The sequence below is a fragment of the Leguminivora glycinivorella genome, chromosome 24 (genome assembly GCF_023078275.1).
Source record: "Leguminivora glycinivorella isolate SPB_JAAS2020 chromosome 24, LegGlyc_1.1, whole genome shotgun sequence".
Taxonomy (NCBI): domain Eukaryota; kingdom Metazoa; phylum Arthropoda; class Insecta; order Lepidoptera; family Tortricidae; genus Leguminivora; species Leguminivora glycinivorella.
In genome coordinates, this window is record NC_062994.1 from 7,952,591 (window position 1) to 7,976,108 (window position 23,518).

Genomic DNA, 23,518 nt, shown 5'->3' on the forward strand with positions numbered 1-23,518 from the left:
TCCCCGGTACTAAGTTTTATACTGAATAGGTGTATAGAAGAAGGATCTTTCCCTGACAGCCTTAAAATTACAATTATTAAGCCGTTATTCAAAAAGGGTGACAAGATGGACATGAATTCGTATAGACCTATAGCTCTGTTGACAATATTTTCTAAAATCTTCGAAAAGGCGATTTACAATCGATTGTATACTTTTTTCGCATGTAATAAAATTTTGTGTGATGAACAAAAAGGTTTCAGGAAAAATCTGTCCATTACTACTGCCATACATGACTTTTTGCAAAAAATATACACGAGGATGGATGAGAGCCGTCCAGTTTATGCAGTCTATATAGATATGACTAAGGCCTTTGACTATGTTGACCACAAAATACTGCTGGACAAATTATACCTATATGGTGTAAGAGGTAATGTGCATAGTTTGATAGAATCATACCTAACCGGTCGAACTCAACGCACAAACATAACCAGAATATCACATCTTACCAAGATTGAATCCGAGCATTTTTCTGATGACAGTTTGGTTACGTATGGAGTGCCCCAAGGCAGCATATTAGGGCCTTTGCTCTTTTTAGCATATATTAACGACCTCCCAGGAGCTATCCCACATCCAACAGTGTTGTATGCTGATGACTGCACTATTGTGCTTAATGATAGGGATGAAATATCTGGTTGTTTAGATAGATTAGTACACTGGTTGGAAGAGAATAATTTGAAAATTAATTTGCAAAAAACAACAATTATGAGCTTTAGACAAAGAAAAACCGAAGACTTGACTAGTGTGACATTTAGAGATCATAATATAGCTATTACTCATTCTACAAAATTTCTAGGTTTACATATTGACGATAAAATGAATTGGAATACACACACTGACATTCTTTGTAATAAACTAGTTAAATACTCATACAATTTATTTATGTTAAATAAAGTCGTTAACCGTACTGCTATTATTTCCGCCTATCATGGCCATATTTCTTCAGCTTTAAGGTATGGAATTATCTTCTGGGGGAACTCCAGCCATGCCACTGATGTCCATAAAGCTCAAAAACGGTGTATTAGATCCATTTGTAAGTTGAAACGCACTAACAGCTGTAGACCATATTTTAAGCAACTTAAAGTGTTAACTGTGTTTGATTTATATATTCTAGAAACAGCTATGTTTGTTAAAAGAAATATGCATCTGTTCAGGCACCTTACGGGGGCACGAAATTGTGACAAAATACATCCAGTACCTGGTAAATCGGCTCTTTTTCAAAAAAGTTTCTTTTCAATGGCGCCGAAAATATATAATTGTTTGCCGAAATCGCTGAGGTTGACGGATAACGAAGTTGTCTTTAAGAAAAACCTGATTGAGTTTTTAAATGAGCACTGTTTCTACTCAGTAACAGATTTTCTTAACTTTAATAACTGCAATGACTGATCTCATGATCTAATATTAATAAATAAAAACGGTTAACACATGTTTGCTTACTGTTGTGACCATAGACAATCGGATTTTTAAATTTGACTCCCCTATTTAATTATTTAATTTTTTTTTATTTCATGTTTCTGTTTTTTTTTTTCCAATTCAAATTTTGATTTACCTATATTGTTTTTGTGTTAGTTTTATTTTGACATTGAATGTATAACCGTTCCGTTCTGCCTAGCTTTGTAACCATTAATACCTTTAATGTGAACCTACCCTATTTTTTGACATGATTTACAATTTATTGTTTTGCAATTTCCGAAGGTAGGTTACTTACATGTTGACATTTTATAACTTCAATTTTTAATCTGTTTAAGTATCTTTTGCATGCCTGTTGGTCGAATACACTGACGCTTCCCTAGTTTTAAGACCTATTATGTATTTACGTGTATTCTTGCAAAATAAAAAGTTTGAAGTTTGAAGTTTGAAGTTTGATAACATAATCCAACATTTGAAAGTATTTATCACCAGAACCCCAAAGGAAGGCGGTTTTTTTTTCTTAAAAATTATATTATATTTATTGTATTCCACAGGTCCCACGATCCATATGAAGTGAGCATGAACTTCCTGATGACCATGGCTTTGGAAAAAGTGGCGTATTTGCCATTCGCGTTTATGGTGGACCAGGTAACATTCATATTACCTACTCATAACAATAAGGAAATTGCCTGTCCTTAAAATAAATAAATAAATATAAATACACACACACACACACTATCATACTCACTCCGACACTTGCACAGTTTATATATAAGTTGTTTTTACACCGTAGACGAAATTTTTCATAATGTTTAATATCTAGGCTTACCATTTTTATTGTACCATTATATTTAGTTTTAAGGCTTCAATTCAAACACAATACCTGTATTGTTTTTTTTTAATAAATATATGATATGATATGATATGATATCATTCGTTAAAGTAGTTGCAGAAATTGATCATTAGCTTAAGGCACTGGTCCCACCGCGAGCTAGTAAACTATGAGATATCGGCTATAAAACGAACAAAAGATAAGCACTCCCGTGTAAATAAAAGAGACACGGCGATGTTTACAGTTACTCGCCCAGCGGTGAGCTATCAATATCGCCGTGTCTCTTTTATTTGCACGGGAGTGTTTATCTTTTGTTCGTTTTTATAGCCTCATAGCTTACTAGCTCGCGGTGGGACCAGTGCCTAATAATTAGTTTTAGTCTAGGTAAGATTCATTGTAAACTCTCGCTATATCTGTATTCTTCGCATCGCCATTTTGATTAATCTTCTGGTACTTCACTGAGCCCCCACGTCACAGGCTTGACCTAGTGTGAGGGCTATTGCTAACCATACTGTATTTTATCTCTGAACGTAACTATACCTACTGTTTAATCCTATATTTATTTTGTATTTATGTCTGATAATGAAATAAAGTTTTTGTATTTTGTAAATAAATAAATATTATAGGACACTCTTACACAGATCGACTGAGTCCTACGGTAAGCTCAAGAAGGCTTGTGTTGCAGGTACTCAGACAACGATATATATAATATACATAGAAAACATCCATGACTCAGGAACAAAATATCTGTGCTCATCACACAAATAAATGCCCTTACCGTGATTCGAACCCGGGACCGCGGCGTAGCAGCAGGGTCACTATACCACTAGGCCAAAGTCCAAACCGGTCGTCCAAAATAATTGTAATAATTTCGATACAAGTGGCGAAAAGAGGAAGTTCGGAACGAGTGGCGATAAATTGAAACACGACCGAAGACAGTGTTTTAAATCGTCACTAGTTACGAATCTCCTCTTCGCACGTGTATTGTACGACATTTTTCAGTACATGTGGCCCTTTGAAGTTTTTACACCATAAGGTGCATTAGGGTAATTCCGAATGACAGAATTAAATGCTCGGATAATTCCGAAAGGGGAATCTTGATATGATGCAGATAATGGTGATTTTTATGCGAATTTCGTAATTAGACGACATTCGGAATTACCCTAATGCACCTAACACCATAGAAGAATAAGTAAGGGAAGAGTTGTAACTCCATACATCAGTAAATGTGGGTTATTTGTAGTGACATCTAGCGTCATTCACGCGTCAAATAGCGTAAATTATCAGTACCACTAGTCGACACTTGGTGCCAACAGTATTGTCTCTGCCAAAAATGTACGAGTTCAAAACATAGTACTGATTAATTAATACTATTTTAATATTAGCCAAAAATTGTTGAGCATTAGACATTTTGTTCGTCGCGACATCTATTGACAAGTAGCAGTACTGATAATTTACACTAGTCGACGAGTGATTGACGCGTGGGACGCGTGGGTGACGCTAGATGTCACTACAAATAACTTACATTTACTGATGTATGGAGATGGAGCTCTTCCTTTACTTATTCCTCTATGCCATATATCATATTTACTTACTTACTGTAAATTAAAATTTTGAAAAAAAACCATCAACTTAGTGGAGCGATTTTCATAAAACATGGCTAAGAATACTCCCGACTAACTGAGCTTTCAAAAAAAAAAAGTCTAAATCGGTTCAACCGTTCGGGAGCTACGATGCCACAGACATACACGCACACAGACAGACAGACACGTCAAACTTATAACACCCCGTCGTTTTTGCGTCGGGGGTTAAAAATAATAGGGTGGACAAAAGTAAACTATTTATTTTTACAGTGGCGGTGGACAGTCTTTGAAGACGGTGTTCAAAACATGAATTCAAGATGGTGGCAAATGAAACTACGATACCAGGTATGTATCTCTGATGTATGTAAGTCAACCAATTTGAATCCTAGGCCATTCATCATCATTTGAACCCTGTCTCATTTAAACCGTGTTCTATTTGCCATAAGAAGTCACATTGACGTTTACTGTGCAAAGGTTCTGCAGTGGCCTATGATTCAAATTGGTTGACGGTACACATCTCACCGCCATTCATCATCATTTGCCTGGTCTTATCCCAGACATTAGGAGTCGGCGCAGCATGCCTTCCTCTTGTATACCTCTCTATCACCCGTCACCTCATCTAACATGCTTCCGTTTCATATCATCTCAGCATCCACACAGTCCACTAGGTAGGGCATAGCGAATGATATTCCGCTTTGTGTGGTAGGGCACAGCACAGCGGATATCATCTCGCTCGAATCTAGCCCAACTGGGGAAATACCTCCGCCATACAGAAGACCGCTGCCAAATAGCACTAGACCCTACTCATAGTGTTGTTTTCCTGCCGGTGAGTAAGACTGCCAGAGCTCAACGAGGGTGCGGTGTGCTGGTGACGGAAGGATCTATGGAACGAATTTATTCCGTCTATTTTCCTTTTTGTCGTCGGCAACCCGAACCCTCCTTGGTACTAGTAGACTCCTTGTTGCTATTGCTGTGTACTTAACACAGCAAAAGGGAGTGTACAAGTTTCTATTGGGTTGGCAACGCGCATGTGACACTTTCCAACTGCAGCTTTTGAGCAACAGCAACTTTTGAGTTGCAGGCGTCCATAGGTTACGGTGACCACTTTCCATCAGGCGGACCATATGCTTGTTTGCCACCGACGTAGTATTATAAAAAAAAAGTCCCTCCACCTTTCTTCTCGGTTTTCCTCTCCTGTGACTTCCTTCCAGATTCATTCGTAATTTTAACAATTGCGTTTCACTATAGATTAAATATAAAAGACCATACCATCCTATACATTAAAATGCGACCGCCTAAGAACGCGCTTACACTACACCACACATAGATGGCGTCACAAAAAAAAATTCTTGTAGCTTACGATTTATACTTGTAGGTTAAGTATCACTTTTGACATAGATTTATGGCTCTAAAGTGACACTTAACGCCAATCTACAAATAATCGATGGCAACAAGGCATTTTTTGTGGCGCCATCTATGTATGGTGTAGTGTATGCGCGTTCTTAGGCGGTCGCATTTTAATGTATGGGATGGTATGATTTTCTTATATTTAATCTATGGTTTCACATGTAAGATATTTATTAGATTTCAGATTTTTAAATTTTATTTCAGGGTGTGGTGCCTCCTATATCGAGATCAGAAGCCGATTTTGACCCTGGATCTAAATATCACATCATTTCAGACCAAGTAAGTCATATCGTTTGTCCGTGCTTGATCTAAATACCATATCTGTGTCCCTTTGATAAATCCAAAAAGGCCATTTTGAAAGGAAGAATTAGGCAAAAACATCATTAGTCATGTTAATCTATAGATTGTCTGCGCATGACGTAAATCGAATTGAGCACAAAATTTTCTGACATTTAAGTAAAAAAAGCATAAAATTCATCATGTCAGTGATTGACTCCGCATTAAGTTAAGTTAGGTTCTATGACGTCACTACACGTCTGACAGCGTTTTTTTTTTTTATCTATAAGTAAAATTTATTATATTTAAGAAAGTGATAAAAAAGACATCAAAAATGACATCACTAATAAGTTATAAACCAAGTAAATTAACCTAAATCTAAATATAGCCTAAATGCCATGTTATAGCATTTTAGGTGGCCAAAGTTAAAATAAATATTACTTACACACATTTTTGATCGAAAATACGTACCCACCATACACTTTTAACACCCAAAATCTATAAAAATTGGTTTCTTATGTCAAATCTTATGTCAAAGGAAACAATCATTTCTTGTGCCAAATTCGATAAGAGTCTAGTAGCCTATTAAAACGTTTTCTAAGAAGATATAGTACATTACATCAGAGGCCGGGAAAATGAGGATTTCCGGCCAAGTGGGTATATACGGACGAGCGAGCGAGGCCGGATAGGGATACGAGGCTGGGAATCCGTTTTCACGCCGAGGCATGATGTATAGTGCTTTTCTCAAACATACAATGAAATAAAAAAAAAATGCTCTAAAGGACAATATTTTATAAAAAAAAGTTACTTTGCAGGCCTAGGCCCAAAAAATAATATGAAATCCCTTTACAATTTCTCCTCTCGAGTTGTTGCGCCCAAAAAGCGATACTTCCCAGCCCATTTTAAGGAACGTAAAGACAATATTTCATTGCATGTTTGAGAAAAGTTATTTTTTTCTAAATGTATGCAATTGTTTGTTCTACAGGAATACATCAAGTACTTCCTAGCCACGATACTAGAGTTCCAGATTTTCGAGCAGCTCTGCAACGCGGCCGGGCACTCTGGACACCTGCACGAGTGCGATGTGTATAGGAGCAGGGAGGCTGGCAGAGTACTTAGGTAAGATCGACATTAAGACGATACAGGAGATACTTTGTTGGAAAAATCAGCATGCTTTGTAAACCAAAGAAAATGTTAGGTAGCCACATAAACGCACTTAAAACATAATTTTCAGTACAGATGGTGTTTTTTTACGCACTAGTGCGAGAAGTGGTTCATTATATGCCAGGTCGAAACTTCAGAGGCTCATCTGTACTGAAAAACGTCGTACGATACACGTGCGAAAAGGAAATTCGTAACTCGTGTCGATTTTTTGTCGAAATTCGTAACTCGTTCGAACTTCCTTTTTTACGCACTTGTATCGTAATAATGTACTATTTAATGTTTGAATAAAAAGTCAGATGAATGTTCTGGTGCGTTGGGAATTCATTCTCGTTTCGAGCCTACTACTATTAACATCCTAAATTGTATCAGTGTCTTCCGTTCTCCGTTCATGTAATAAACCATCTTCATAACCAAGTCATCGTTTCCTTTTATCAATAATACAAATCCATACAAATGCTCTCGACTATTTCCTCCCTGGATTGTGAAGATAGAGCAATGATATTTTCAACACAGATTACTATTTTTATCTGTGTCGGACCGTTTTGATTTTTTTGATATTTTTAGTTTTAAAGACGAAGAAGATCCCATCAAAAATTACCAAATAATTAATTTATTTAGCATTTTCGCTCCTGTAGCGTCTAAATATTTAAAAAAAACCGACATAGTGGGCCGATTTTCATCCATCATGGCTAAAACATCAGAGATCTCTCGACTAATTCAGCTTTCAAATAAAAAAAACTAAATCTAAATCGTTCATCCGTTCGGGAGCTACGATGCCACAGCTACACACACACACAGACAGACACGTCAAACTTATAACACCCCGTCGTTCTTGCGTCGGGGGTTAAAAACCACACTCGCGTTAATCCCTGGTTGAAAGTTGTCATGTCATAGGCACATGACAAGATTATCAAAACTGCTTATTTATGTAATAAAAGTTAAGAGTAGGTCACTCAAAAACACCACTTCATTAATGAATCAGCTCAAGAGCATAAAATAGTATCACTTATGAATTATATGTCTCATTTAATATAGGGAAGAGTTGTAACTCCATACATCAGTAAATGCGGTTTATTTGTATAGGCATAGTTAAGTTACATCTAGCGACAATCACGCGTCAACTAGCGTGAATTATCAGTACCACTACTCGATATTAGGTGGCAACTGTGTCTCGTCTGCCAAGAAAATAATATTAGAACAGTTTACAATTTATATTACAAGCAGAAGGAATTGAAAACAGAATACTGATTAATACTATTGTAATATTAGCTAAAAATTGGTGAGCATTAGACTTTTCGTTCGTCGTGACATCTATTGACAAGTAGCAGTACTGATAATTTACGCTAGTTGACGCGTGATTGTCGCTAGATGTCGCTTAACTACGCCTATACAAATAACCCGCATTTACTGATGAATGGAGTTATTAACTCTTCCCTTACTATCCTCATGCTACAAGCACAGTATAATAAAGAGTACTATCGTACAGTATGGCCACTCCCGCTCCCCGCTGAAAGCGCCGCCCACCCCCTCTCGGTTACTTCACAATTACCGCCTGTCAAAAACGCGAACAGTCAACCTGTCATATCTCACCCATACAAGCATGGTACGCGTTCACCTACACGAGCTTAGAATGTATGTTAAGAACGCGCCTCTTTCATATATTTGATCGCCAGTGTTCGAAATGTGCTACGAGTCTAGCAGTAGCCAAAAGAAAGAAGAAAATTGACGTTTTTGCCCTTAATATGCACCATTATAACACACTTACTCTTAATATAATAGCTTAATTTTAGGCATATTATAATCATAAAGCAATTTAAAATAAAACCCGATAATATCTAAGGGCCAAAACCTATATTTAAAGTATTTAAACCTCATCCAGAGGTGTTAGAATGATTTCTAATCTCTATTAAAAGACAATTTGTGAAGTCTTTATAATCATCATTATACAGTTGTTTTGTCTTATAAAGTTGAATTAAAATATGTAGCAATATATTTTTGATGGAGTTTAGACGACGACGGGGTGTTATAAGTTTGACGTGTCTGTCTTTGTGTGTCTGTCTGTGGCATCGTATCTCCCTAAAGGATGAACCGATTTAGATTTAGTTTTTTTTTTGAAAGCTGAGTTAGTCGGGAGTGTTTTTAGCCATGTTTCATGAAAATTGGTCTACAATGTCGGGGGTTTTTTCAAAATTTTAATTTTGTAGTAAGGTTATATTTGACTAAATCATAATAGAAATGTGTCTACTGACCGACATAAAAAAAATAGTCACGATTTAAGTTACCTACACATTTACAATTCTTGTGCTGGTAGCCTAGCGGTAACTTTCGTTCCGGAGGTCGCGGGTTCGAACCCCGGCTCGCACCAATGGGTTTTTCGGAACTTATGTGCGAAATGTCATTTGATATTTGCCAGTCGCTTTTCGGTGAAGGAAAACATCGTGAGGAAACCTGACTAATTCCAATAAGGTCTAGTTACCCTTCGGGTTGGTCTGCACGGGAAGCATGGTCGCGCGATAGACGATAAAATAGCAGGCCGTCCCTATCGCACTTACAAATAGTCGGCCTGGCTGGAGCTCAGCTTTAGAATAAATTATATTTACATTAGAGATAGGCCGAATATTCGGTAAATATTCGGTATTCGGCATATTCGGCAAATTTCTCAATGTTCGTATGCGGCCGAATAGTTCGGTTACATTGCCGAATATTTACCGAATAAACAAGTAAACAAATGGCGTAAGTTGTTTCGTAGTTCATCGGATAATGACATTCTATTTCAGCATTCTAAGGTCCCTTTGGCAGTAAAGAGAATGCGTTAAAATATAAATATAATAATTTTGTGAAAAAGTAAAAATAACGTAGCACGTAAACGTAACATAAAAACAAAAACCAAAATTTTTTGTTTTACAACCGGCGTTTTAACTTAAGAGCTTTAAAATATGGCGCAAGTAGAGATGGGTCGTGGGTAAATACCCAATCTACCCACCCAGGTATTTACCCGGTAAATACCTATCTACCCGGTATTTACCCGTATCTACCCAAATTGACGGGTAGATTCATTTCATGTTGGACATGCTGATTTGTGTTAAAATGGAGATAAATACTAAGTTAGTGGTTGTATTTTTATACACAATTTAAAACAAAACTCATCAGTCAAATAGACAATTGACAACGTTTCAAAATTTTCAATGTCCCTAAATCGAAAACCATTTCGAGATATACGCTTGTAGATCACATAAATATTTTTTTTAATTTTTTTTTTCCGTATTTTTAGTATAAAAAATCATAAAAATAGTTTAAAGGGGAAGTGACGTCAAATAGCTGATTTAGAGCTGCCACTATAAGAAAAAATCTTCCAGTTGGGATGTCCCTTGAGTTTGACAGTGACACTTATCACAGTTCGTAGCAAAGATATTAAAAATTTCATGGCTTAGTCTATGGTTCGTAGTCATTCACTATGGGTTGACAGTGACACTTGACAGTCAAACATACCGGACTGTTTGAGCTGACTGTTAAAACTTTATTTTTTTTTAAAGGTTTTGTCGTTTTCTTAGGTGTATGAAACAACACATGTGACGTCACGAAGCTGCGTCTTGACGTTTGTAACTTACGCTCTTTCTGCTCGAAGTAGTAATAAGAAGGGATTTTCTCATTAAAATAGCAGTTTTTGGAAAAATAAAAAAATACGTGTATCTTTTAGTATTAAGTTCTTTCAAACCAAACAATAAAAAGTAGTACTCAAAAATATGAAATGTTGTCAATTAAGTTTACAGAAGTTTTAATGTATATTTTTAAAAATAATTAACAAAATATGTTTTATGTGTGCTTTTTAGATTGTAGAGATGGGCCGAATATGGACTTTGCCGAATACGAATATTCGGCCGAACATTCGGTTCAGCTCTTACCGAACCGAACATTCGGCCGAATATTCGGTTACGCCATATTTTTAAAGCGAATGTTATGATTAAAACTATGAAATGATTGATAATTGTTATACATACTACAACTATGTTCTTATGATTTAGTGGATAACTAAAACTTAGTTAAAACAACTCTGAACTCTTCTCAACTCTTAAACGACGGTTTTTTTTAACTTTTTTACAAAACAATTGTTTATATTTTGACGCATTTTTAGTAGTTTCTTTGAAAGCTACAAAAATAGGAGCTTATTATGCAATGGAATACGTAAGATCTTCATTAGTTATTTACTTTGTTTATTCGGTAAATATTCGGCAACGTAACCGAACTATTCGGCCGAATACGAACATTGAAAATCTTGCCGAATATGCCGAATACCGGATATTTACCGAATATTCGGCCCATCTCTAGATTGTATTAATTAGTCGTATTTATACGATAAAGATAAACTTCCTAGTACTGGTTGGGGGGTTATGGTGGGGTTAGGGGGGTAAAATGTATTTTTTTCATATTTCATGGAAACTATCATTAATATCGAAAAGTATTGTATGTACGAACTAAAGTAGACACAATTTCCTACAAAAAAGTTTATATGCATTTTTGTCATAAAACATACTATGTATGAGTTATGAGCTTGAAAAAGATTTTTTTTAAATATTTTTATTCACATATTTTTATTTACAGTTTTAATTTATCAAACTTATAATTTATACTAAAAGCATTTGAAATTATTTCCGTATGTCAGAGAATGATATTACACGATTTTTAGGGTTCCGTAGCCAAAATGGCAAAAACGGAACCCTTATAGTTTCGTCATGTCCGTCTGTCCGTCTGTCCGTCTGTCCGTCTGTCCGTCTGTCACAGCCGATTTACTCGGAAACTATAAGTACTACAGTGATGAAATTTGATGGGAATATGTGTTGTATGAACCGCTACAAAATTATGACACTAAATAGTAAAAAAAAGAATTGGGGGTGGGGCCCCCCATACATGTAACTGAGGGATGAAAATTTTTTTTTCGATGTACATACCCGTGTGGGGTATCAATGGAAAGGTCTTTTAAAATGATATAAAGTTTTCTAAAAAACATTTTTCTTAAAGTGAACGGTTTTTGAGATATCAGCTCTCAAAGTCGTAAAAAGTATGTCCCCCCCCCTCTATTTTTATAACTACGGGGTATAAAATTCTAAAAAAAATAGAGGTGATGCATGCTAATTAACTCTTTCAACGATTTTTGGTTTGATCAAAGTATCTCTTATAGTTTTTGAGATAGGTTGATTTAACTGTAATTTTGGCAGGTGTATAAATTGACATAATAAGTTTATTATATTTGCTGCTACGGAACCCTTTGTGCGCGAGCCCGACTCGCACTTGGCCGGTTTTTATAGTTGGAGTGATACACTAAAATCACATTTTATCTCATAGCAACCTATTCGTTCCCAATTTGAATAAACATTATGTGTACAATTACAAAGACTGACTTAAATTAATTTATTTTAGCCCAAACACCATTTAAAAACGTCAAATTTGGAAGAAAAATGAAAATACCCGCGTATTTACCCGCGGGTAGGTAAATATCGGGTATTTACCCGGTAAATACCCACCGTCGGGTATTTACCTGGGTAGTTACCCACCCGTAGGCGCAACCGAATATTCGGCCGAATGTTCGGTTCGGTAACAGCTGAACCGAATGTTCGGCCGAATATTCGTATTCGGCAAAGTCCGTATTCGGCCCATCTCTAATTTACATTTTGTATACGTATACGGGTATAGTCGCTATTAGATATATCTGATACTTGCGCGATAGACCAACTTTAGTTTTTTTTTAGCCGCCATTTTACTAAAATCTATTTTCTTCATATTGAAGGTCCGCGTGGTGACGGACCCTGTGTGGTGGCGGTTTAAGAATTTCACCACCCCCTTTCTTCCCGTGGGTGTCGTAGAAGTCGACAGTGGGATATGGGTTAAAATGTGGCGTAGGCGAGAGGCTGACAACCTGTCACTGCAATGTCACAATTTGGATTTCTTTCTACCCCTTTTTGCCAATAGTGGCACTGAAACTTAGTAGTTCTTGTGCTCTGCCTAACCCTTTATGGGATACAGGCGTGATTATATGTATGTATGTATATTGAAGGTGTTCCTGTGCTTTTTATTATTACATACATACAATCACGCCTGTATCCCATAAAGGGGTAGGCAGAACACATGAAACTACTAAAGCTTCAGTGCCACTCTTGGCAAATAAGCGGTTGAAAGAAAACTGTGACATTGCAGTGACAGGTTGCCAGCCTCTCGCCTACGCCACAATTTAACCCAATTTAATTTGATTATTATTATAATATAAGGTTGCCAAAGGCAAAGGTTATATGAGCAATTATGGTCGCGAAATGATATCCGCCTAAGTGCGATAGGAATTCGCACTGCTTCCCGTACAGGTTGCCGGATTATATGACGGAAATTAGTGCTTGGCTAACATAAAATTATTTTGTCACCAGTGAGCTGATGCAGCCAGGCGCCTCGAAGCCGACTTCGGACGTCATCCGAGCCATGACGAGAGGCAAAACTAACAGGATATCACCCGAGTCTTTAGTCAAGTAAGTTACTAAGGGTGAAGCTTGAGTGCACGTTCATATTAGGCACAAAACTTAATTTAGATAGAAGAAACAAATTCATATATTTGTATAGGGGCCGAGCGTGTCAAATTTTGTACTGAAGTTGATTCTTGCCTATAATTTTAAATATGTCTCAGGCTCTTGATTATTCATAATTTTTGTGTTGTTGCAATTGAATATCACGTAACGTGGCATTTTTTATGTTTTGGTTGACTTCAACTTACAAAAATTGACACCCGAAAGCTGCAAGCTGCGAGTAAAGACGGACAACTCAGTGGATTTCACTGAGTTCATTTGACATGCTAAGTAGATACGTTTGCTTGATCTATGGTATATATGACATCTGTGATATTAGGCGTGTAGCGTGGGGCGGGGCGAGCGGCGTCCGTGTCTAACCCTACCTTCCCTATTAGATAGAACTGATAACTACATAAAAAAAAAAAAAACCCCCCGACTGCGACATAGTAGACCGATTTTCATGAAACATGGCTAAGAACACTCCCGACTAACTCAGCTTTCAGACAAAAAAAACTAAATCTAAATCGGTTCATCCGTTCGGGAGCTACGACGCCACAGACAGACACACACACAGATAGACAGACAGACAGACAGACAGACGGACGGACGGACGGACGGACGGACGGACGGACGGACGGACGGACGGACGGACGGACGGACGGACGGACGGACGGACGGATGGACGGACAGACAGACAGACACGTCGTCGTTTTTGCGTCGGGGGTTAAAAAAATGGCACTCTAAATAGACTAAATAGTCCGTCAGTTAGATCGTCCAAAAATACTGAACACATATTTTTCGCTTTTTCTAATTGTAATTAATGAAAAAATACAAAGATATAGAGCATCAAAGTTCCGAAGTGCCCCCACTACTAGGCGTGACGTCACGCGAAACTTCAACGCACTGTTCCGAGTGTTCCGTCGTCAGTTTTCGTTTGCGAGAAAAAAGAAAAAATACGTGTCTAATAAAATTCTTTTATAATCTACCTGACGGACTAATCACTTTTTATGTATGTAATGGAATCTAAGGAAGCTAATTTAACCATCTTCCAGGAGTCGTAGCGTAATGAAAATTGGCAGCTATAAGTAGTTCCGATGACAATACAATAATATGGTACTGTTGAGCTGATCTGATGATGGAGTCGGAAGATATGAACTGGAACTTAGAAAATTCTTGTAATGAACTTTGACTACGATTAGGTTTCAAGGTCTGATGATGGAGCCGGAAGATATGAACTGGAACTACATGATGGAACATCGTATCATAGCTGTTTTTGGGCTTCTTAGAAAAGTCTTGTAATGAACTTTGACTACGATTAGGTTTTAAGGTCTGATGATGGAGCCGGAAGATATGAACTGGAACTACATGATGGAACATCGTATCATAGCTGTTTTTGGGCTTCTTAGAAAAGTCTTGTAATGAACTATGACTACGATTAGGTTTCAAGGCCTGATGATGGTGCCGGAAGATAAGAACAGAAAAAAGGGGGGGAAGGGGAGGGGCTCGAGGGGGGAAGCATGAAAGAAAGATCAACGTAGTATTTAAAATAAGTTGGGTTAGCGTTTTCTTGTGACCTTTCAGAGCAAACACAGGAGGGCTCGGGGGGCGAAGCCCCCCGCATAAAAGAAAGATAAACGTTGTATTTAAAATAAGTTTGGTTAGGGTTTTCTTGTTACCCTTAAGAGTAACGAAAAGGGGGCTCGGGGGCGAAGCCCCCGCATAAAAGAAAGATTAACGTAGTATTTAAAATAAGTTGGGTTAGCGTTTTCTTGTGACCTTTCAGAGCAAACAAAGGGGGCTCGGGGGCGAAGCCCCCGCATGAAAGAAAGATCAATGTAGTATTTAGCATAAGTTGGGTTAGCGTTTTCTTGTGACCTTTAAGAGCAAACAAAGGGGGGCTCGGGGGCGAAGCCCCGCATGAAAGAAAGATCAACGTAGTATTTAAGATAAGTTGGGTTAGCGTTTTCTTGTGACCTTTAAGAGCAAACAAAGGGGGGCTCGGGGGCGAAGCCCCCTCATAAAAGAAAGATCAACGTTGTATTTAAAATAAGTTGGGTTAGGGTTTTCTTGTTACCCTTAAGAGTAATGAAAAGGGGGCTCGGGGGGCGAAGCCCCCCGCATAAAAGAAAGATTAACGTAGTATTTAAAATAAGTTGGGTTAGCGTTTTCTTGTGAGCTTTAAGAGCAAACAAAGGGGGGCTCGGGGGGCGAAGCCCCCGCATAAAAGAAAGATCAACGTTGTATTTAAAATAAGTTGGGTTAGCTTTTTCTTGTGACCTTTAAGAGCAAACAAAGGGGGCTCGGGGGGCGAAGCCCCCCGTATGAAAGAAAGATCAACGTTGTATTTAAAATAAGTTGGTTGAGGGTTTTCTTGTGACCTTTAAGAGTAACGAAAAGGGGGCTCGGGGGCGAAGCCCCCGCATGAAAGAAAGATCAACGTAGTATTTAGAATAAGTTGGGTTAGCGTTTTCTTGTGACCTTTAAGAGCAAACAAAGGGGGCTCGGGGGCGAAGCCCCCGCATGAAAGAAAGATCAACGTAGTATTTAAGACAAGTTGGGTTAGCGTTTTCTTGTGACCTTTAAGAGCAAACAAAGGGGGGCTCGGGGGGCGAAGCCCCCCATAAAAGAAAGATATACGTTGTATTTAAAATAAATTGGGTTAGGGTTTTCTTGTTACCCTTAAGAGTAACGAAAAGGGGAGCTCGGGGGGCGAAGCCCCCCGCATAAAAGAAAGATTAACGTAATATTTAAAATAAGTTGGGTTAGCGTTTTCTTGTGACCTTTAAGAGCAAACAAAGGGGGGCTCGGGGGGCGAAGCCCCCCGCATGAAAGAAAGATCAACGTTGTATTTAAAATAAATTGGTTTAGGGTTTTCTTGTGACCCTTAAGAGTAACGAAAAGGGGGCTTGGGGGGCGAAGCCCCCCGCATAAAAGAAAGATCAACGTAGTATTTAAAATAAGTTGGGTTAGGGTTTTCTTGTGACCCTTAAGGGTAACGAAAAGCGCCCCCCGCATGAAAGAAAGATCAACGTAGTATTTAAGATAAGTAGGGTTAGCGTTTTCTTGTGACCTTTAAGAGCAAACAAAGGGGGGCTCGGGGGGCGAAGCCCCCCGTATGAAAGAAAGATCAACGTTGTATTTAAAATAAGTTGGTTAAGGGTTTTCTTGTGACCCTTAAGAGTAACGAAAAGGGGGGCTCGGGGGGCGAAGCCCCCCGCATGAAAGAAAGATCAACGTAGTATTTAGAATAAGTTGGGTTGGCGTTTTCTTGTGACCTTTAAGAGCAAACAAAGGGAGGCTCGGGGGGCGAAGCCCCCCGCATGAAAGAAAGATCAACGTAGTATTTAAGACAAGTTGGGTTAGCGTTTTCTTGTGACCTTTAAGAGCAAACAAAGGGGGGCTCGGGGGGCGAAGCCCCCCGCATAAAAGAAAGATAAACGTTGTATTTAAAATAAATTGGGTTAGGGTTTTCTTGTTACCCTTAAGAGTAACGAAAAGGGGGCTCGGGGGCGAAGCCCCCCGCATAAAAGAAAGATTAACGTAATATTTAAAATAAGTTGGGTTAGCGTTTTCTTGTGACCTTTAAGAGCAAACAAAGGGGGGCTCGGGGGGCGAAGCCCCCCGCATGAAAGAAAGATCAACGTTGTATTTAAAATAAGTTGGTTTAGGGTTTTCTTGTGACCCTTAAGAGTAACGAAAAGGGGGGCTTGGGGGGCGAAGCCCCCACGCATAAAAGAAAGATCAACGTAGTATTTAAAATAAGTTGGGTTAGCGTTTTCTTGTGACCTTTAAGAGCAAACAAAGGGGGGCTCGTGGGGCGAAGCCCCCCGCATGAAAGAAAGATCAACGTAGTATTTAAGATAAGTTGGGTTAGCGTTTTCTTGTTACCCTTAAGAGTAACGAAAAGGGGGCTCGGGGGCGAAGCCCCCGCATAAAAGAAAGATTAACGTAGTATTTAAAATAAGTTGGGTTAGCGTTTTCTTGTGACCTTTAAGAGCAAACAAAGGGGGCTGGGGGGCGAAGCCCCCGCATAAAAGAAAGATCAACGTAGTATTTAAGATAAGTTGGGTTAGCGTTTTCTTGTGACCTTTAAGAGCAAACAAAGGGGGGGCTCGGGGGCGAAGCCCCCCGTATGAAAGAAAGATCAACGTTGTATTTAAAATAAGTTGGTTAAGGGTTTTCTTGTGACCCTTAAGAGTAACGAAAAGGGGGCTCGGGGGCGAAGCCCCCCGCATGAAAGAAAGATCAACGTAGTATTTAGAATAAGTTGGGTTAGCGTTTTCTTGTGACCTTTAAGAGCAAACAAAGGGAGGCTCGGGGGCGAAGCCCCCGCATGAAAGAAAGATCAACGTAGTATTTAAGATAAGCTGGGTTAGCGTTTTCTTGTTACCCTTAAGAGTAACGAAAAGGGGGGCTCGGGGGGCGAAGCCCCCCGCATGAAAGAAAGATCAATGTTGTATTTAAAATAAGTTGGGTTAGCGTTTTCTTGTGACCTTTAAGAGCAAACAAAGGGGGGCTCGGGGGGCGAAGCCCCCCGCATGAAAGAAAGATCAACGTTGTATTTAAAATAAATTGGTTTAGGGTTTTCTTGTGACCCTTAAGAGTAACGAAAAGGGGGGCTTGGGGGGCGAAGCCCCCGCATAAAAGAAAGATCAACGTAGTATTTAAAATAAGTTGGGTTAGGGTTTTCTTGTGACCCTTAAGGGTAACGAAAAGGGGGGCTCGGGGGGCGAAGCCCCCCGCATGAAAGAAAGATCAACGTAGTATTTAAGATAAGTTGGGTTAGCGTTTTCTTGTGACCTTTAAGAGCAAACAAAGGGGGCTCGGGGGCGAAGCCCCCCGTATAAAAGAAAGATCAACGTTGTATTTAAAATAAGTTGGTTAAGGGTTTTCTTGTGACCCTTAAGAGTAACGAAAAGGGGGGCTCGGGGGGCGAAGCCCCCCGCATGAAAGAAAGATCAACGTAGTATTTAGAATAAGTTGGGTTAGCGTTTTCTTGTGACCTTTAAGAGCAAACAAAGGGAGGCTCGGGGGGCGAAGCCCCCCGCATGAAAGAAAGATCAACGTAGTATTTAAGATAAGTTGGGTTGGCGTTTTCTAGTGATCTTTAAGAGCAAAAAAAGGGGGGCTCGGGGGGCGAAGCCCCCCGCATAAAAGAAAGATAAACGTTGTATTTAAAATAAGTTGGGTTAAGGTTTTCTTGTGATCCTTAAGAGTAAAGAAAAGGGGGCTCGGGGGCGAAGCCCCCGCATGAAAGAAAGATAAACGTAGTATTTAGAATAAGTTGGGTTAGCGTTTTCTTGTGACCATTAAGAGCAAACAAAGGGGGCTCGGGGGCGAAGCCCCCCGCATGAAAGGAAGATCAACGTAGTATTTAAGATAAGTTGGGTTAGCGTTTTCTTATGACCTTTAAGAGCAAACAAAGGGGGGCTCGGGGGGCGAAGCCCCCCGCATAAAAGAAAGATCAACGTAGTATTTAAAATAAGTTTGGTTAGGGTTTTCTTGTGACCCTTAAGAGTAACGAAAACCCTCGCATAAAAGAAAGATTAACGTAATATTTAAAATAAGTTGGGTTAGCGTTTTCTTATTACCTTTCAGAGCAAACAAAGGGGGCTCGGGGGCGAAGCCCCCGCATAAAAGAAAGATCAACGTTGTATTTAAAATAAGTTGGGTTAAGATGTTCTTGTGATCCTTAAGAGCAAAGAAAAGGGGGGCTCGGGGGGCGAAGCCCCCGCATGAAAGAAAGATCAACGTTGTATTTAAAAAAAGTTGGGTTAAGGTTTTCTTGTGACCTTTAAGAGCAAACAAAGGGGGCTCGGGGGGCGAAGCCCCCTGCATAAAAGAAAGATAGGTTGTATTTAAAATAAGTTGGGTTACGGTTTTCTTGTGGTCCTTAAGAGTAAAGAAAAGGGGGGCTCGGGGGGCGAAGCCCCCGCATGAAAGAAAGATCAACGTAGTATTTAAGATAAGTTGGGTAAGCGTTTTCTTGTGACCTTTAAGAGCAAACAAAGGGGGCTCGGGGGCGAAGCCCCTGCATAAAAGAAAGATAGGTTGTATTTAAAATAAGTTGGGTTACGGTTTTCTTGTGGTCCTTAAGAGTAAAGAAAAGGGGGGCTCGGGGGCGAAGCCCCCCGCATAAAAGAAAGATCAACGTAGTATTTAAGATAAGTTGGGTTAGCGTTTTCTTGTGACGTTTAAGAGCAAACAAAGGGGGGCTGGGGGGGCGAAGCCCCCATAAAAGAAAGATAAACGTTGTATTTAAAATAAGTTGGGTTAAGGTTTTCTTGTGATCTTTAAGAGTAAAGAAAAGGGGGGCTCGGGGGCGAAGCCCCCCGCATGAAAGAAATATCAACGTAGTATTTAAGATAAGTTGGGTTAGCGTTTTCTTGTGACCTTTAAGAGCAAACAAAGGGGGGCTCGGGGGGCGAAGCCCCCCGCATAAAAGAAAGATAAACGTTGTATTTAAAATAAGTTGGGTTAAGGTTTTCTTGTGACCCTTAAGAGTAAAGAAAAGGGGGGCTCGGGGGGCGAAGCCCCCCGCATGAAAGAAAGATCAACGTAGTATTTAGAATAAGTTGGGTTAGCGTTTTCTTGTGACCTTTAAGAGCAAACGAAGGGGGGCTCGGGGGCGAAGCCCCCCGCATGAAAGAAAGATCAACGTAGTATTTAAAATAAGTTTGGTTAGGGTTTTCTTGTGACCCTTAAGAGTAACGAAAACCCTCGCATAAAAGAAAGATTAACGTAATATTTAAAATAAGTTGGGTTAGCGTTTTCTTATTACCTTTCAGAGCAAACAAAGGGGGGCTCGGGGGGCGAAGCCCCCGCATAAAAGAAAGATCAACGTTGTATTTAAAATAAGTTGGGTTAAGATGTTCTTGTGATCCTTAAGAGCAAAGAAAAGGGGGCTCGGGGGCGAAGCCCCCGCATGAAAGAAAGATCAACGTTGTATTTAAAAAAAGTTGGGTTAAGGTTTTCTTGTGACCTTTAAGAGCAAACAAAGGGGGCTCGGGGGCGAAGCCCCTGCATAAAAGAAAGATAGGTTGTATTTAAAATAAGTTGGGTTACGGTTTTCTTGTGGTCCTTAAGAGTAAAGAAAAGGGGGGCTCGGGGGGCGAAGCCCCCCGCATGAAAGAAAGATCAACGTAGTATTTAAGATAAGTTGGGTAAGCGTTTTCTTGTGACCTTTAAGAGCAAACAAAGGGGGGCTCGGGGGGCGAAGCCCCCTGCATAAAAGAAAGATAGGTTGTATTTAAAATAAGTTGGGTTACGGTTTTCTTGTGGTCCTTAAGAGTAAAGAAAAGGGGGGCTCGGGGGGCGAAGCCCCCCGCATAAAAGAAAGATCAACGTAGTATTTAAGATAAGTTGGGTTAGCGTTTTCTTGTGACGTTTAAGAGCAAACAAAGGGGGGCTGGGGGGGCGAAGCCCCCCGCATAAAAGAAAGATAAACGTTGTATTTAAAATAAGTTGGGTTAAGGTTTTCTTGTGATCTTTAAGAGTAAAGAAAAGGGGGCTCGGGGGCGAAGCCCCCCGCATGAAAGAAATATCAACGTAGTATTTAAGATAAGTTGGGTTAGCGTTTTCTTGTGACCTTTAAGAGCAAACAAAGGGGGCTCGGGGGCGAAGCCCCGCATAAAAGAAAGATAAACGTTGTATTTAAAATAAGTTGGGTTAAGGTTTTCTTGTGACCCTTAAGAGTAAAGAAAAGGGGGCTCGGGGGCGAAGCCCCCGCATGAAAGAAAGATCAACGTAGTATTTAGAATAAGTTGGGTTAGCGTTTTCTTGTGACCTTTAAGAGCAAACGAAGGGGGGCTCGGGGGCGAAGCCCCCCGCATGAAAGAAAGATCAACGTAGTATTTAAGATAAGTTGGGTTAGCGTTTTCCTGTGACCTTTAAGAGCAAACAAAGGGGGGCTCGGGGGCGAAGCCCCCTGCATAAAGAAAAGATCAACGTAGTATTTAAAATAAGTTTGGTTAGGGTTTTCTTGTGACCCTTAAGAGTAACGAAAAGGGGGGCTCGGGGGGCGAAGCCCCCCGCATAAAAGAAAGATAAACATAGTATTTAAAATAAGTTGGGTTAGCGTTTTCTTGTGTCCTTTCAGAGCAAACAAAGGGGGCTCGGGGGGCGAAGCCCCCCGCATAAAAGAAAGATCAACGTTGTATTTAAAATAAGTTGGGTAATGGTTTTCCTGTGACCCTTAAGAGCAAATAAAGGGGGGCTCGGCAAAAAAGAAATACTTAAATTTTGTTTGAATTAGTTGAAATGTGACAATATTTTCTAATCGAGTCAAACAAAATCCCACTAGCTGAGAGCTTCAAAACAATGTATGGCGAAAGTATGTTTCTCTAATGTCTTCAAAAAGTCCGCGATGGCACATGTGTATATTGTCTATCTTTTACGGATAACTTACTAGGTATAAACATTTTTATGATAATACCGTAATAAGAAGGTAGCCGCTAGTTATTATTAAGTAGCAATTAGCAATAAGTACACGTCAAGCCACAAATGGCATGTAAAATCCGCCTACTTTAAATAAATTTATGTATAAATGTTAAAAGTATTTCATTATTAATGACTAAAAAGTATAAAATAAATTAATAGTTTAAAAAACACTATAAAACACGCTTTTATAAATGCACGTAAAAGCTAAAAATAAAATATGGATCGTTCAAGTTGTCTCTATTTGTGAGCTGAAGTTTAAAAACTATGTGCTTTTAATTATAATATTTGATTGTAAAAGCGTGGGGCGCTGGAACAGGAAAGACTTTCTTGTAAACAAATACTAATCCGAACTTCCTGGCGAATGAAGTTGCATAAGAACATAACGTTTACATATGCCGCCTAAGGGTTACCAAAGAGAACCAAAGATATCTCGTCCACGAACAAGAACTCTGCATCCTGTCACTGTAGACACTTTCCCCTTTTGTACTTTGATTACCGGAAAAAAGCGGCGTTCTAAGTGTCGGTGACTGTCGACTCTCCTCGCTACTAGCGCATATTTTGTCTGAGTTCTGAGTTCGACAAACTGGTACCTACTTTGAACACTGACTTTTAATTGATTTGACTGTTTAATGTAGAACCTACTAGTCATGCTGCAACTCCAGTTAGCGCGTCAATCTGTGTAACCTCCTTCCCGTAACATAGCATAATTTGATTTATCAGCAAGTTATACAAAAAGTCTTGCCTGTTCCAGCGCCCCACGCTTTTACAATCAAATATTATAATTAAAAGCACATAGTTTTTAAACTTCAGCTCACAAATATTTTTAGTCGTCTCGCCTATTGAAGCTCATACAAGTGCTGAGTGGACGCTGCGTAGGGTGGACTGGACGCACGCTCGCCCGCCCCGCTACCACAAGTAATGCACTGTGGGACCAGAGGACCGATTTTTTTAATTTCGCCGTTCATGTCTGTGGAAATCATAGTGATATAATTGGAAAAAAAAAATGCTAGTAATTTTAAATCTAGCGGTAATGACCACTCGTTTTCGATACTGGGTCAACTTTTTCACTTTTCCACCCCACTTTTTTTTGGATTTGGAATTTTTTTATGTGGTTTCCACTCAGAATCGCGAGCTCTTTTAATCCTAATGGGAGAAAAAAAGTGTCCCAAGGTTTTTTCCAATTCCGTTACCATTTTTTCATACATTTTGTATGGCGGTAACGGAATGGAAGTTTGAAAAATTTATGGAAATCTTGGGACAATATTTTTCTCCTATCAGGATCGAAAGACCTCGCGATTATTAGTATGAATCGCGTAAAAAATACCCATGTTACATAAAAAGTGGGGTGGACAACTTAAAAAAAATATAGTGGAGACATTATTGAACGAGATTCAGGAAGGCCTCTAGTGCCTAAAATGGTGAAATATCACTATTCTTAACTATATGATTGTGTCCCAGGTACTTCCGCCCGCTCGAGCTCTGGTTGCGGGTTCAAAACCGGGATGAGCCACTCATCGGCTGGAGCTCCAACTATCACGATGTGGCTCTGTTCGCGCCGCTACGGGACGCCGCGGGACGCGTTGCGGCGTCACTGACGCTGCCCATAGTCTTAGTTGTTATGTCATGTTTGCTTAAATAAAGTTCTTAAAAAAAACTGTTTTTTTTTTCTTTATACATACATACAATCACGCCTGTTTCCCGGGTAGGCAGAGATCACGGATTTCCATTTACAACGATCCTGACAAAACCATTTTCACTTCACACACTTTCATAACGTTTCTCATACAGGCTCGTCGGTTTCGAGTACTTCTGACCTGGCCTTTTTG

At 39.4% G+C, this 23,518-nt stretch overlaps 1 protein-coding gene across 1 annotated transcript in view; it reads left to right on the forward strand.

Moving 5' to 3' along the window:
* LOC125238772 (angiotensin-converting enzyme-like) overlaps nt 1–23,335 on the forward strand; it is a 56,128-nt gene extending 32,793 nt beyond the window's left edge. Inside the window, exons 12-17 of the mRNA XM_048146208.1 lie at nt 2,001–2,094; nt 4,132–4,206; nt 5,473–5,547; nt 6,530–6,663; nt 13,119–13,217; nt 23,151–23,335. Of these exons, the coding sequence (XP_048002165.1) occupies nt 2,001–2,094; nt 4,132–4,206; nt 5,473–5,547; nt 6,530–6,663; nt 13,119–13,217; nt 23,151–23,331 (658 nt within the window). The 3' untranslated portion in view covers nt 23,332–23,335. The remainder of the gene's footprint in view (nt 1–2,000; nt 2,095–4,131; nt 4,207–5,472; nt 5,548–6,529; nt 6,664–13,118; nt 13,218–23,150) is intronic.
* Nucleotides 23,336–23,518: the final 183 nt, after the last annotated feature.